Raw genomic sequence first — 15,404 nt, 5'->3', positions numbered from 1 at the left:
GTATTCGGCCGAAGGCCGAATAGTGGTTTTCGGTACATCTCTAATTTTTTCTATCATTTTTTTTTCATTTTATTTACTATACCAAAAACCGTTCGGTTTTTGTTTTTGAATAATAGTCTTTCAAATTAAGTTTGTTGAAAAAAATCTTAAGAAAATGTAGAACAATTTGAGTTTGGTAAGGAACCAGAAGAACTAAGATGAGTGAAACGTGTAAAAAGAACCTCAAGCATTGTTTTCGATTTAAGTTTTATTAAGGACTTTTTAAAACATTATAAAACTTAGAAACTTGATTGATTTAATAGTTTATTTTTATGATTCCCATACTACACTTCAAACTGAAACCATTTCATTCCAACATCTTTGTTCATAAAAAAATACATCGCCGAAATGATGTTTCTATAAAAAAATGTTTGGCAAAAAAAGTTGCTTCAATAAGACTAAATTATTCGAAACAAAGTGATTTTGAATTTTGTCTTACTTTTTTTTTAATTGAACATAATTAGTAGGTTGATTCTGTGCCAGTTTTTGTTGAAAATCGGTGAATTATCTGTATTATCCTGGGAAAAAGGTTGATATGGTTTCTTCAACAGGTTATTTGATTTGACGATTATCGTCAGTAATAACTGAAAAAGAGTACACTTGAGCCCGTTCAGTAAAACAGAATAGTACACAAATTTTTAAGGCAAAAAAGAGTAGTTGTACTCTAAAAAGAGTACGTCTCGTAACCCTATGTGAAGAGTGAAGACCAAAATTTTATTTTCCCCAACATCATCAGCAGATTTCTAGGGAGATTCTCTAAGGCATTCTTCGTGAAATTATATTAACCTTAGGCCAGTTTTATTCATACATCAAATAATTTATAAACTACAAGCCTTATAGCTAGTTTTTGTTAATCAACTCTATCTTTCTTGCTTACGTATTCTACACATCGGGATGGATCGGTAGGGAAATATTCCTGCATTTTGGTCATCAATCGTTTCAGCCCTTGAATGTACTTCCGTTGGGTTTCATCGTTCATGACATGCGCTACGTTTTTGGAGAAAATTTTCTCCCGACCAGTACGAGCATGGATACCGACCATAGTAACACCAATTGGCCACGGAGCATTCCCAATTGCCATCGTGAGGTAAGCATCGCTGGCATGGATGTAATCCCTTTTGAGGAGACTTTTAGTTATGTCCGTCAAACTGTCCAGAATGTCTTCGGGTATACTCTTGTTTCGCAATTTCCGGAGTAAGGGTTTCAAGTACAACCGAGTCTGCTCGAATGTGGCCCTGGCGATTTTCCATTTGGTCGCTGTGCGTTGCGCGGTCGTTCCCGAGTTCAACTGATCGTTCCACATTTTCAGCATAAACTGTATCAAAGTGGTTATAACATGCATATCATGTTCTTTGCCGCTTCTCCCGAGGCGTACAGCCATTTCCTGTATTGATTCGTATGTCACAGAATCGTCAATCGCATAGTCTTCATTCGAGGACTTCCCTTTACTCAAGCCGGTTCCATTGGAGGTCAGAATTTCGTTCAAATATTCTTCGTCAACTTGTTCCATAGCTTCCTGGAAATCATTTCTAAATCCACGGTTAATCTCCGGAGCCGAAATTTCCAAGTGATGCAACCGCGAACAGGAATCCGCTTCGGACTCTCCGAATAGTAAAATTGGTTCCCCCCGTTCTCGCAACTTCCGGATGACTTCCGATCGGGGAAGATTGCGAAAATCAAACTTGGAATCTTTTGTCGGTGATTTGTCGCCGTCGCCGTGATTTGCCTGAGTTTCTCCGCTACCGCTGGCTTGCTGTCCGTACTTTGCCTTATACTCCTCTTGCTCCTGAGCCAACAATTCACCTCGTTTAAAGTACTTTTTCTTTTCATCCTAAAATAAGTTGTAAAATTAATACATTGAGCATTCCAGATAGAAATCTCTAGTGCTCATTTGATTTGATGCTTACCACAAGTTTTTTCTCTTCCAAAAGTTTACGCTTGCGAGCTATCTCTGCCTTCAATACATCCATTGTGATATTTTTGAAATTGCTGATCAATTTGTACTGAATTTAAGATTAATTTATTATAAAATCGAAAAGAAAACAATTTGAAACGACTGCTATTAAATGCGCGAGCAGTCGAGACCATGGTTCAGGTTGTCTTTTATTTTATTTTCGTAAACAAAGAGGTTGTACTTGCGTGAAATTGACGCCCAGCAGCTCATCACCTTTTTTTTCACTGTGCTACTTAGCAATAAATGACCGGAGAGGGTTTTTGATGATCCTCAAACGTCAGACATAAATCATAACAAACGCAAACGTAAAAATCGCCAGATGGTTTGAGAATTTCTCAACGTCGAAACATCGGGAAAATATTAAAATTGTGCCGTTCTTTGTTGAGTTATACGATTTTTTCATCTGTGCAAAGCTAGATCAATTTACTAAAAATGCCGAAGAAGATGGGAATCAACAGCAAGGCCGTGGAAGCTCGAGAACGCAAGGCCGAAGCAAAAAAGGTCGCAACTGAGAAGGCAGCCAGAGCAGCGGAGGATGCACTGTGGGCCGATGACGATAAGCTGTTGGCCAAAAAGAAAAAGCAGAAGGTGCGTTGGGATTTTTTAAAACCTTAAACTTTTAAAATATTGGGTTCTTATTTTTCAATTTTGGCATGACCCTGTCCTTGTTTTGTTTGGAGCGATTCAGAAACTGAATTTTTCTTCCCGTTCCACATCAGGTGAAAATTGAATTTCAGTTCCCCAAGGTATAACATTTTTGTTTCTTAAGGTGAAGATGAATCGAAGCCAAACTTCAAATTTACTAGAGCACAAATCTGGAGAACCGAATACCCGTTTGAGCTGAAAACTTAATCGATTGGTCACAACCAGCTAGCGACCAATCGATTAAGTTTTCAGCTTAAACGAATGTTCGGTTCTCCAGATTTGTGCTCTAGAAAATTTGAAGTTTGGCTTCGATTCATCTTCACCTTAACGAAATGATTTCATATATGTTGCAGTCTCTTCTATATTGATGATATTGATTGGAAAATATTATCTCTTAGGCTTGTCAAAATCAGTGCCTCTCCTTCTTCTTCTTTTTCTTTTTGGCATTTACGTCGCACTAGAGTGCCTGTAAATGTATTTAAATCCACTCTGGTTCGCACCATTAAACCCTTCCAACAAACCTCCTGCATCGCTTCGATGTCGAACTTACGGTCCTTTAATGCATCAGAGTATGCGGGTGCTTCCAATGAAGTTAAGGGATTTACAGTTCCACTACAGACGTTCCAGATTTGCAGAAGCAAAAGCAAACCCCCCCTTCCCTGTCAGCATACGACCAGTGATCCCACCGGGGTTGGTTGCCCGATCTTCCCTCAGGTTACTCGTACCCCAGCCATTACCGCGTGGAGGTAGGGATAGGAGTTGCGTAGGCAAGAGGCTAAGGACCACACAAAGAGGTCTATTTCATTCCTGCAGGTACGCGAGGTACCAATGGTACGCCATGCCCAGCTATTTATCATGCCACCTATCAAACTATGTAGCAATAATTTATACAGCTTGCCTGCTCATAAGATTTCTCCTATACGTTAAACAATAACTTTGAAATATGCGAGAAATAAGTACGTTCCACATTACGTTTCATAGCTTGCAATGGTCATCCCCATTTTCATTATGACCTATTTTCACTTTGTTTTAAATCAAAATGTTCCAGTACTTAATATCCAATGGATCATTGAAGGTAGTTTTTGTCAGTGCTCACCGCATCAAAACAAAGCCTCCACTATATATGGGATTTAACATTGTAACAGCATTGCATAGCGGCCGTTTTGGTTAGTTTAATGATCCATTGGAAATATTTTTCAATGTGTTGCCAATCGAGAAGAAAATGTTCTCAAAACGGGTGCTACCAAAACCGGGAAGACACTGTATTATTGACTGGTTCGCAGGATATGATATACCGCGCGGCTGTTGTAAAGTTTCCAAAAACGCGCATTTGCTCAAAATTCCACGCGGCAAATGATCCAGGAAAGGAACAACAGCGTTTAATGAAACGCCGCAATGTTATCTCCCATAAGAATAAAGTAAAAAGTGAGCAAAACCGCGGTTGTTCCTTTCATCCGTGGTACGCCACGTGTCTTTTTGAGCAAACGCGCTAATAGCTTTTGTGCTAACAGTATTACAGCACTATTGAATCAAATTTCAAAAAAAAAAACAGTGAGTGCAATTTCCCATTGCACGGTGACGTCATCAGAAAATCGCTCTCTTTCCCTCTTTCGGGAAATCTAAAAACAACGGTGCAAGTACCTGTCAAAGTCGACAGGTACTGGCACCATTGTTTTCAGCTGCGTACTGTGATCAGAAAGAAGCGCATTCTTGATCTATTCCTTGCGGAAATTTCCCATGCATCAAGATAGGCCGAGAAATTACTTCTTCTTCTTATTATTATTCTTCTTCTTTCTGGCATTACGTCCCCACTGGGACAGGGCCTGTTTCTCAGCTTAGTGTTCATATGAGCACATCCATAGTTATTAACTGAGAGCTTACTGTGCCAATGACCATTTTTGCATGTGTATATCCAGAGCCGTAGCGTGGCCTCATGGCGCCCTTGGCGAACCGTCATTTAAGCGCCCCTTATTCAAAGGTCATTTTTTGTCAAGTTTACGAGGAACAACATTTTTTCAAGAATTATTTTTAAAAAAAATAAATGGAAACCCGAATTTAGTACTAGGCCATTTAATTCCATTAGAGTTTGGTGTTGCACTAAATTGAGTTTTTCATTTATTCATAGGTGTCCCACTAAACAGCTTGAAGATTTATTATCTTTTTGAAAGCCTAGGGTAGATTCGTAAATCGGAAATCTTAAAAAGTGTCATGATATAACTCAAGTAATGCTTAAACACAGATAACAGATGTTTATGCTAAAAAAAAAATCTTCTGAAAACTTGTGTAAATATTCAAATCAAAATACTTGAAAACACTAGCGCCGCCACACAACGTATTGTGGTTATCAGTGGTGAATATAAGTATCTTGAAATATCTTGTCTCATATTCACCACTGACATCGTCATGGGAACTTGACGATAAAAACACCACCACGATGTTGCTACTAGTGTTAAAAAGACCATCAATTATCTTACACAGTTTCAAAATCGGACTTAAACATCTGTTATAACATAAATGTGGCTTAAATATTAGTTTACATTACTAAAACTTATTGAAGATGGCATACAACTTGTTTCAAATATTTTTTAGTAAAATATCTGAATTTTCCTAAGTTCTTGGAGATTTTTGAAAACATTTTAGAATAAAATAAAACTGCAAAATAAACCTCGTAATCATTATTTATAAGTCATATTTTGTAGACTTGAAAAACAATGGAGTACTTTTCTTGATCAATTACTCTGTCTGAGACTTAAGAGTTTTCCGAATATTTTTTCCTTGAATTATACAATTATTTTAAGGATAATTTTCGAAGTACCGCAAACAATTTGTGTAGAAATATAAAGGAAGTTTTAGTTTCAGGTAATACTCATGGAGATCAAGAAAAGGCATCTAAGAAAATCTTACCAAGATACCCTCTAGAGATGTTCCAATGAAAAAAAATGGCAGACCTAGAATCCAATAGCTAATGCTGTCAATAATCAATGATATAGTGGACAATGTTACGTAAAGTTGTGCAGTCTTATTCCACCGTCCGTCAATCACATTCAAATTGCAATGTTATATGTACAATTCTCTGATAATTCTATACGTTATAAATGCGCTCAGGATTCAATTAAAATTTTCGTTTAAATTCTTTTCAAATCTAGCCTGAGGTAATGGCAGACCACTATTCAGTAATACAAACAAATCCTAATCAAAATTAATTCCGGAACCACCTAGTATTCTTCAATGATATGAATTAAAGGTTATTTATTATCAATCTGATCAAGATTATTTAGTAGAAATTATGTTCCGAGTTTTAAAAGAACCCTACCAACAATTCTGTAGAATCCTGCTATTTTAACTACCAGTTGATAGAAGCATTACATTACATACAGTATTGGACGAAACATTTGCATTTTTATCAATTTTCCATACAGAATGGTCAACTTTGGAGGCTCAGATCACAGTTACAGTGATACCTCCATGAGTCGATGTTCCATGACTCGATATCGACTCATGGAACCATACTAAAAACATAATTTCATGGTTACTATGATGGTCCCTAGAAGCAGCTTTCCAAAGAATTGCTGTTCCATGACTCGATATTTCCATGAGTCGATGTTCCCTTCAATATCGACTCATAGAGGTTTCACTGTATTTAAAGACCGATTTGAATGAAATTTTCACAACACGTCGTATATAACTTGAATTGAACATATAAATATGAGAGACTTTTCCAATTACGAGTTCAACAGCAATAAAAGCTTGAATAAAGTGAATTTTTTGACATTTTTTTTAAATTTACTTAACCAAAAAAGTTGAAGGAATAGCATAATGATATCTTCGGCAAAGTTGTAGATTTAGACACTATGACCAAGTTTGCTGAAGACAGTTTATGCACAGACAAACAGACGTAACAACTAGAACAATTATCAATTGAAAACATAGTTACGTGAGCATTTACGCCTAATGCTAAAAATACTTCATTTGGTCAATCGCGAACTAGGTGGCGGTAGTGAGCAAATGTCAACCTCGAACAAAAATGATGCGAGCGCCACGAGTGGCTTGTCGACCAACTACCAAACATTAGAATTCAGCGCTATTCTGCTGTGTTAACGTAACACTCACCTGTTTTCAGATAAATCGTTTATAATTTCTCGTTGAAAATTTTACTTAGTCTAACCGTTATTACTTTTGAACCCGTGATTGGAAAAAATCGTTCAAAAATATATGTTAAATTTCAAGTTATGCCTGGTGTGCTGCGATAATTTCATAAAAATGGGTCCACAAATAACTGGGATCTATGCCTCCAAAGTTGATCATTTTGTATGGAAAATCGAAATAGTTGCAAATGTTTTGATCAATACTGCATTTGTTTTGTGGCTGTTTTATAGCTACTGGTATTTTAAAGCATACACCGAGCATAAGCTGATTTATCATTGCTATGGAAAACTATTTCCGAAATTAATGGATCATTTTTATTGATAAGTCTGGTTCTCAGGAATTTTCTATTGGCGAATTACACTGTTGAATCAGCCCAACGAGTTAAAAATCACTATAATAAAGGAGAAAAATATTGACGAACTTTTCAACACCTTCAGAGATGCTCCTAAAATATTTAGTTAAACCCGTTTCAGGAATTGTTTCAAACTAGGTACCGTGTTTATGAGTAGAGCTACTAAATGATAAAGGGAGAATGACACAATATTCGTTCTCTATAGTTTTTGTACGTTCTTACTTGATATGTATCTTCAAAAAAAAAAATCCCATTTTGGCGCCCCTTGAAACATGGCGCCCTTGGCGGGTGCCAACCTGGCCAACCGTACGCTACGACACTGTGTATATCGTGTGGCAGGAGAGAAGATACTCTATGCCCTAAGAAGTCGAGAAAATGTCCAACCTGAAAAGATTCTCGACCGTTGGGATTCGAACCCACGACCCTCACAGCTTGGTCTTGCTGAATAGCTGCGCGTTTACCGCTACGGCTATCTGGGCCCCTACGAGAAATTACTTGTCAGCAGCGAATCAGGCTTTAAGCTAGGTATGCTGTTCCGCTCAAGAAAAGTGAAAATTTCTGCTCAAGAAATGGTCAAGAAATTTCCTACAGTGAGCTCTATTTAAAATGACATTCCTTTTCAACTGCGTACTGCGATCAAAGAAACATACTTTTCTTGAGCATTTCTTGCAAGGAATTTCCCACGCATCGAGATAGGCGATTACTTTTCTGTTGAAGTGCATACTTCGCTTTAAGGTGAAAATGAATCGCAGCCAAACCTCAAATTTTCAAGAGCACGAATCTGGAGAATCAAACATCCGTTTAAGCTGAAAACTCAATAGATTTGTCACTAGTTGGTGGTGACCAATCGATTAAGTTTTCAGCTTAAAGCCTGGTTTGCTACTGAAAAGGAATCGCTAAAGAAATTTCTCGCCGATTCCTTGCAGAAATTTTCTACAGCGACTCCCATTTGAACTGACAGTTCTTTTCAACTGCGTACTTCGATCAGAAAAAAGCGCATTCTTGATCGATTCCTTGCAGAAATTTCCCATGCATCAAGATAGGCCGAGAAATTGTCAGCAGCGAATCAGGCTTAAACGGGTGTTTGGGTTTTAAGATTTGTTCTTTTGAAAATTTGAAGTTTGGCTTCGATTCATCTTCACCTTAACAACAATTATACGTGAAATATGATGCGCCACTCGATTTATGACAAAATATGTTGGAAATTGGATCACATTTGTATTTGTATGATATTCGGCTAAAATACCAAGAACGTTAGTTTTCATCCCACAGTAAAACTTGAATAACTCAAACACGCATCAAATTATAGGTACGATGTCTTCGGCAATGTTTTTCCTTACGAATAGGCCGAATAGTGACCGAATAGTAACAAAATTAACTAATTAAAAAAAAAGCAAAGAATTTATTCAAATTTAAAATTAAAATTTTCGTATCATGTATTTTATGAAAGGAGTTTGATGCCAAATATTAAAAAATCTGAGAATTTCTCCGATCTATGGCATTAAGGTGACTACGGTTATGCTCAATATATAAGACATTCTCTGCAAATGAGCCTAAAGCTAACATTACAAGCTTTGCCAAATGTGCAAATATTTCACTAGGCATAAACCAACAGACAAACATCGGTTTCAACACCAACCAAATCTATGCGATGACAAACATTTGTTTGGCTCTGTATCAATCCATGCCAAATAGTTGCCATAGCATACTGATAGCTTTATAATCATTTTTCTTGGGCTGTAAGGTACCACTAGACTAGTTTGATGCGTATGGACTCAATGCTTTTAATTTTAACCGTTAACATATATTAGCACTTTCCATTTTTTCGATATTGTTTGGTTTGAGACACCTGCTCACGTTCTTCCTTTATTATGCTAGTCAGTGGTCTTCAATCTGTTTGTTCCAATTTCTTTGAAACACTTCCAAAAATCGGATGAGAAATCTAGTGACGTATATTAGGTTATTGTTTAACAAAAAATGAAACGGATAAAAAGTGCTAGCAACAGAATACAGATCCCCTACTTTGGAAATATGAAAAATCTTTAGAATTTACTATTTTTATGATTTCTTCAATCGGTTTCAAAAGCTCAAGAAGACGATCATTCATTTTTATTCATAATCCGTTCAATTTTTCACCGTAGAAGCTTTCCTTACTTTAGCAAACCCGTTTTTTTTCTTTACCCAGGATTAAAAATATAGTTTTAGAGAAATTAGACGAATATACGGGTGTTATTCGGCCGAATATTAAGATTTTGTTTGGCCGAATATTAGGTTCATATTCGGCCGAATATTCGTTCAGCCGAATAATAATTTTCCAACTATTCGGTATTCGGCCGAAGGCCGAATAGTGGTATTCGGTACATCTCTAATTTTTTCTATCATTTTTTTTTTTCATTTTATTTACTATACCAAAAACCGTTCGGTTTTTGTTTTTGAATAATAGTCTTTCAAATTAAGTTTGTTGAAAAAAATCTTAAGAAAATGTAGAACAATTTGAGTTTGGTAAGGAACCAGAAGAACTAAGATGAGTTAAACGTGTAAAAAGAACCTCAAGCATTGTTTTCGATTTAAGTTTTATTAAGGACTTTTTAAAACATTATAAAACTTAGAAACTTGATTGATTTAATAGTTTATTTTTATGATTCCCATACTACACTTCAAACTGAAACCATTTCATTCCAACATCTTTGTTCATAAAAAAATACATCGCCGAAATGATGTTTCTATAAAAAATGTTTGGCAAAAAAAGTTGCTTCAATAAGACTAAATTATTCGAAACAAAGTGATTTTGAATTTTGTCTTACTTTTTTTTTAATTGAACATTTTTAGTAGGTTGATTCTGTGCCAGTTTTTGTTGAAAATCGGTGAATTATCTGTATTATCCTGGGAAAAAGGTTGATATGGTTTCTTCAACAGGTTATTTGATTTGACGATTATCGTCAGTAATAACTGAAAAAGAGTACACTTGAGCCCGTTCAGTAAAACAGAATAGTACACAAATTTTTAAGGCAAAAAAGAGTAGTTGTACTCTAAAAAGAGTACGTCTCGTAACCCTATGTGAAGAGTGAAGACCAACAGTTTATTTTCCCCAACATCATCAGCAGATTTCTAGGGAGATTCTCAAAGGCATTCTTCGTGAAATTATATTAACCTTAGGCCAGTTTTATTCATACATCAAATAATTTATAAACTACAAGCCTTATAGCTAGTTTTTGTTAATCAACTCTATCTTTCTTGCTTACGTATTCTACACATCGGGATGGATCGGTAGGGAAATATTCCTGCATTTTGGTCATCAATCGTTTCAGCCCTTGAATGTACTTCCGTTGGGTTTCATCGTTCATGACATGCGCTACGTTTTTGGAGAAAATTTTCTCCCGACCAGTACGAGCATGGATACCGACCATAGTAACACCAATTGGCCACGGAGCATTCCCAATTGCCATCGTGAGGTAAGCATCGCTGGCATGGATGTAATCCCTTTTGAGGAGACTTTTAGTTATGTCCGTCAAACTGTCCAGAATATCTTCGGGTATACTCTTGTTTCGCAATTTCCGGAGTAAGGGTTTCAAGTACAACCGAGTCTGCTCGAATGTGGCCCTGGCGATTTTCCATTTGGTCGCTGTGCGTTGCGCGGTCGTTCCCGAGTTCAACTGATCGTTCCACATTTTCAGCATAAACTGTATCAAAGTGGTTATAACATGCATATCATGTTCTTTGCCGCTTCTCCCGAGGCGTACAGCCATTTCCTGTATTGATTCGTATGTCACAGAATCGTCAATCGCATAGTCTTCATTCGAGGACTTCCCTTTACTCAAGCCGGTTCCATTGGAGGTCAGAATTTCGTTCAAATATTCTTCGTCAACTTGTTCCATAGCTTCCTGGAAATCATTTCTAAATCCACGGTTAATCTCCGGAGCCGAAATTTCCAAGTGATGCAACCGCGAACAGGAATCCGCTTCGGACTCTCCGAATAGTAAAATTGGTTCCCCCCGTTCTCGCAACTTCCGGATGACTTCCGATCGGGGAAGATTGCGAAAATCAAACTTAGAATCTTTTGTCGGTGATTTGTCGCCGTCGCCGTGATTTGCCTGAGTTTCTCCGCTACCGCTGGCTTGCTGTCCGTACTTTGCCTTATACTCCTCTTGCTCCTGAGCCAACAATTCACCTCGTTTAAAGTACTTTTTCTTTTCATCCTAAAATAAGTTGTAAAATTAGTACATTGAGCATTCCAGATCAGTGTTGCCACAAGTACAGATTTATCTGGGAAGGTACAGATTTTCGAATAGTTTTTGGTACAGATTCTGTACGGTACAGATTACAGATTTTCACCGAAAAGTACAGATTGGTACAGATTTTTGGAATTGGCGATTTTTGTAACACAAAATCCAAAAGATGCTTGGAATTTGAAACTAATTTCCACGAAACTATTATTGAAAGATACTATTTCCTTAGAATTTAATGTTTAAAGAGTGAAATTATTTCAATAAAAACTGTGTTAAATTTCCAAATAAATTAGGATTAAAGTTTCTTCCAACAATTAATGTTGTGTGTGGTACAGATTTTGGGTACAGATTTTCAGTATCTCTGGTACAGATAAAAAAGATTTTTGAGCCTACGGTACAGATATAAATGTGGCAACACTGTTCCAGATAGAAATCTCTAGTGCTCATTTGATTTGATGCTTACCACAAGTTTTTTCTCTTCCAAAAGTTTACGCTTGCGAGCTATCTCTGCCTTCAATACATCCATTGTGATATTTTTGAAATTGCTGATCAATTTGTACTGAATTTTAAGATTAATTTATTATAAAATCGATAAGAAAACAATTTGAAACGACTGCTATTAAATGCGCGAGCAGTCGAGACCATAGTGGTTTCTGCGCTCGTGTACATACATGGTACATGTCACCAACACTACTTAAAAATTGCTGGTGGAAAATATAAACAAAGATCAGCTGTTCCCAGCAAAATCAAATGGCAGTATTTTCAACCAGCAAATTCGCGCATGTGTCCGTGACACCGCTCGGCGAGAGCTCAATGGTTCAGGTTGTCTCTTATTTTATTTTCGTAAACAAAGAGGTTGTACTTGCGTGAAATTGACGCCCAGCAGCTCATCACCTTTTTTTCAGTGTGCTACTTAGCAATAAATGACCGGAGAGGGTTTTTGATGATCCTCAAACGTCAGACATAAATCATAACAAACGCAAACGTAAAATCGCCAGATGGTTTGAGAATTTCTCAACGTCGAAACATCGGGAAAATATTAAAATTGTGCCGTTCTTTGTTGAGTTATACGATTTTTTCATCTGTGCAAAGCTAGATCAATTTACTAAAAATGCCGAAGAAGATGGGAATCAACAGCAAGGCCGTGGAAGCTCGAGAACGCAAGGCCGAAGCAAAAAAGGTCGCAACTGAGAAGGCAGCCAGAGCAGCGGAGGATGCACTGTGGGCCGATGACGATAAGCTGTTGGCCAAAAAGAAAAAGCAGAAGGTGCGTTGGGATTTTTTAAAACCTTAAACTTTTAAAATATTGGGTTTTTATTTTTCAATTTTGGCATGACCCTGTCCTTGTTTTGTTTGGAGCGATTCAGAAACTGAATTTTTCTTCCCGTTCCACACCAGGTGAAAATTGAATTTCAGTTCCCCAAGGTGTAACATTTTTGTTTCTTAAGGTGAAGATGAATCGAAGCCAAACTTCAAATTTACTAGAGCACAAATCTGGAGAACCGAATACCCGTTTGAGCTGAAAACTTAATCGATTGGTCACAACCAGCTAGCGACCAATCGATTAAGTTTTCAGCTTAAACGAATGTTTGGTTCTCCAGATTTGTGCTCTAGAAAATTTGAAGTTTGGCTTCGATTCATCTTCACCTTAACGAAATGATTTCATATTTGTTGCAGTCTCTTCTATATTGATGATATTGATTGGAAAATATTATCTCTTAGGCTTGTCAAAATCAGTGCCTCTCCTTCTTCTTCTTTTTCTTTTTGGCATTTACGTCCTCACTGTCTCAGTGTAGTGTTCTTATGAGCATTTCCACTGTTATTAACTGAGAGCAAATAATCAATTTGCCTTGGCAACTCCGGCAACAGGCAAACAGCAAAACTTCATGCATACTTGATAATATTCTCAATATCAATATTAATATCATTCATAAATATTAATATTTTAATACTGGATCTAGTGTCCTGCCCCATTTTCGCATTCGATGATACTCTATGCCCAGGGAAGTCAAGGAAATGCCCAGGGAAGTCAAGGAAATTTCCTTTACGAGATCCTGGACCGACCGGGATTCGAACCCAGAGACCTTCAGCATGGCTTTGATTTGTAGCCGCGGACTCTAACCACTCGGCTAAGGAAGGTCCATAAATCAGTGCCTCTACCCTACCTATATATTTTAGCACAAAAAGATCAATCTCAAAAATTGGGCCTCTTAATTTATGGAAAAGCCAATGCTGTTTCTAAATATACTAATACTATTTATGTTTTCGGTATTGCTAGGTTCAATAAGGTGTGCAATTAATATGTTATTGAATTTATTCTAAGAAATGCATTCTTTGCAGGAAGATGAAGAGCGAAAACGCCTCGAACAGGCTAGGAAAAAAGCGGAAGCTAAAGCTTTACTAGAGCAGGAAATGAGCTCCATCAAAACTGCACCTAAAGTATCGGTTCAAAAAATTACGCGGGCTCAAATAGATGCTGAGGTGGAAAAACGCAATCGTGCGATCGAAACCGTTAACAATCCACCGAAGCCAGTCGTTCCGAAAACACCTGCCATCGAAGAAAACCTCAATCGAATGATGGCCGAAACGGAAGTCGCTCAAACGATAGACCAAGCCATTGCCGTGCTCAACGTGAAGGACGGTGAGGATCGCCATCCTGAGAAACGAATGAAGGCTGCTTTTAAGGCTTACGAAGATGAACAGTTACCAATCATGAAGCAAGAATATCCCTCTCTAAAATTGTCACAGCTCAAGCAGATGATTTTCAAGGAATGGCAAAAGTCTCCGCAAAATCCAATGAATCAGAAGGCGTAGGAAAAACATGCTGGTGTAAATCCTAAAAACATGCTTATCCGATGTATGGAAATGAAGAAGCATTTTCGTCCCTGGGCAACCAAACTCTATTGTCAGTCGATTGGACACAACCATATAGAAAGATTATCAATGGTACAGTTTAAATTCGATAAATGCAAAGAGCTTAACCGAAAACACGAACAATTTTGTTCTGCTATCCCGTACTAAATTAGCTGAAGCAAAATAAATTATCGGATTTCACTGATTTGGAAGCGAATTTCTGCTTTCGTCAGTTCAAAGATGTGAGAGCAGCACTGAAGAGTCTAACATTTATCGAATGTCTATTGTACCTTTATTTATCTCGACAGTAATTGCGAAAGACGGTTAGTTAAAAGGACGAAAACTGTAACACAGTGTGAATGATTAATATAATTATACGTATCGCTAACAATAAGAAATGACAAAATTATATATCACATGCCTAAAACCAGAGATGGGAATTGAACTGTAGCACACATTTACCGCCTCTACATTCACATCTTTCTACACGACCATCAAAGTCCAAAGCAAGCCATGACAGTTCAAAACAAAAAAAAATGTCACGGCTCTTCAAAACTGTAATCCTTTTCTTCCCAACGTTTATTCAAACCCGAATGCGAAAAGACTCAAGCACAGTGGTAACACGATTTTTCCGGTTTTCGGAGTTTTGACTTTTTGCTCGATAAAGGCGGCATAAAATTGAACTTGTTTATATGTATCGCAACGGAATGATTGTGCTCTTGCTGTTGGTGCTAATAGATTCCACTTAGTTAAAAACACAAGCGAAATATTAGCGATTGAATTATTTAACATTTTTTCAATCATTCACCTTGGAATGACTGCCCTAAAACGGTCATAGAGGAGAGGCAAAAACAGTCAAGCAGTGTGTGAACCGTTGGCAGCGTAACACCTAATGGTGTTGATGCTGCTGCTGCTTTGTGTTTTGGTTGACTGGCAGAATCGATGAACTGTGGCAAATTGTGGTCACAGTTCCCAAGCCTGCCTAAAACCATTCGAGGGTTGGGGCTTCATGTTTATCGAAAGGCAAGATGGGCAGACTAAGGATAGGATTCCTGCATCTTCCTGAGTAAGAGTTAAATTGACTTTTTTCTCTAGGGCCTATTCAATACACAAGTAAAATGTAAGCTCCCTTGACCTCTATTGACCATAACTAAAAGACATTATTTTTTATTTAAAAAAGTAATTGAAG

General features: G+C 37.3%; 3 protein-coding genes across 3 annotated transcripts; 1 reads left to right on the top strand and 2 right to left on the bottom strand.

Moving 5' to 3' along the window:
* Positions 1-806: 806 nt before the first annotated feature.
* On the bottom strand, positions 807-2,153 carry LOC110681060 (pre-mRNA-splicing factor 18-like). Its single transcript, XM_021856825.1, has 2 exons — positions 1,947-2,153; positions 807-1,870 (listed from the first exon to the last, which is right to left on the bottom strand). Exons 1-2 carry the CDS (start codon positions 2,007-2,009, stop codon positions 890-892), a joined length of 1,044 nt encoding a protein of 347 aa, XP_021712517.1. The 5' UTR covers positions 2,010-2,153; the 3' UTR covers positions 807-889.
* Positions 2,154-10,268: 8,115 nt separating this feature from the next.
* On the bottom strand, positions 10,269-12,037 carry LOC5570609 (pre-mRNA-splicing factor 18). The gene is made up of 2 exons (XM_001653223.2): positions 11,826-12,037; positions 10,269-11,332 (listed from the first exon to the last, which is right to left on the bottom strand). Exons 1-2 carry the CDS (start codon positions 11,886-11,888, stop codon positions 10,352-10,354), a joined length of 1,044 nt encoding a protein of 347 aa, XP_001653273.1. The 5' UTR covers positions 11,889-12,037; the 3' UTR covers positions 10,269-10,351.
* Positions 12,038-12,304: 267 nt separating this feature from the next.
* LOC5570608 (coiled-coil domain-containing protein 124) lies at positions 12,305-14,606 on the top strand. The gene is made up of 2 exons (XM_001653222.2): positions 12,305-12,629; positions 13,703-14,606. The coding sequence occupies exons 1-2, from the start codon at positions 12,474-12,476 to the stop codon at positions 14,174-14,176; spliced, it is 630 nt and encodes a 209-aa protein (XP_001653272.1). The 5' UTR covers positions 12,305-12,473; the 3' UTR covers positions 14,177-14,606.
* The last annotated feature ends 798 nt before the right edge of the window (positions 14,607-15,404 follow it).

Source organism: Aedes aegypti, unplaced genomic scaffold (genome assembly GCF_002204515.2).
Source record: "Aedes aegypti strain LVP_AGWG unplaced genomic scaffold, AaegL5.0 Primary Assembly AGWG_AaegL5_hic_scaff_317_PBJ_arrow, whole genome shotgun sequence".
In the NCBI taxonomy this organism is placed as follows: Eukaryota; Metazoa; Arthropoda; class Insecta; order Diptera; family Culicidae; genus Aedes; species Aedes aegypti.
Note: the sequence above shows the minus strand (reverse complement) of the source record. Positions and strands in the feature narration are given on the sequence as shown.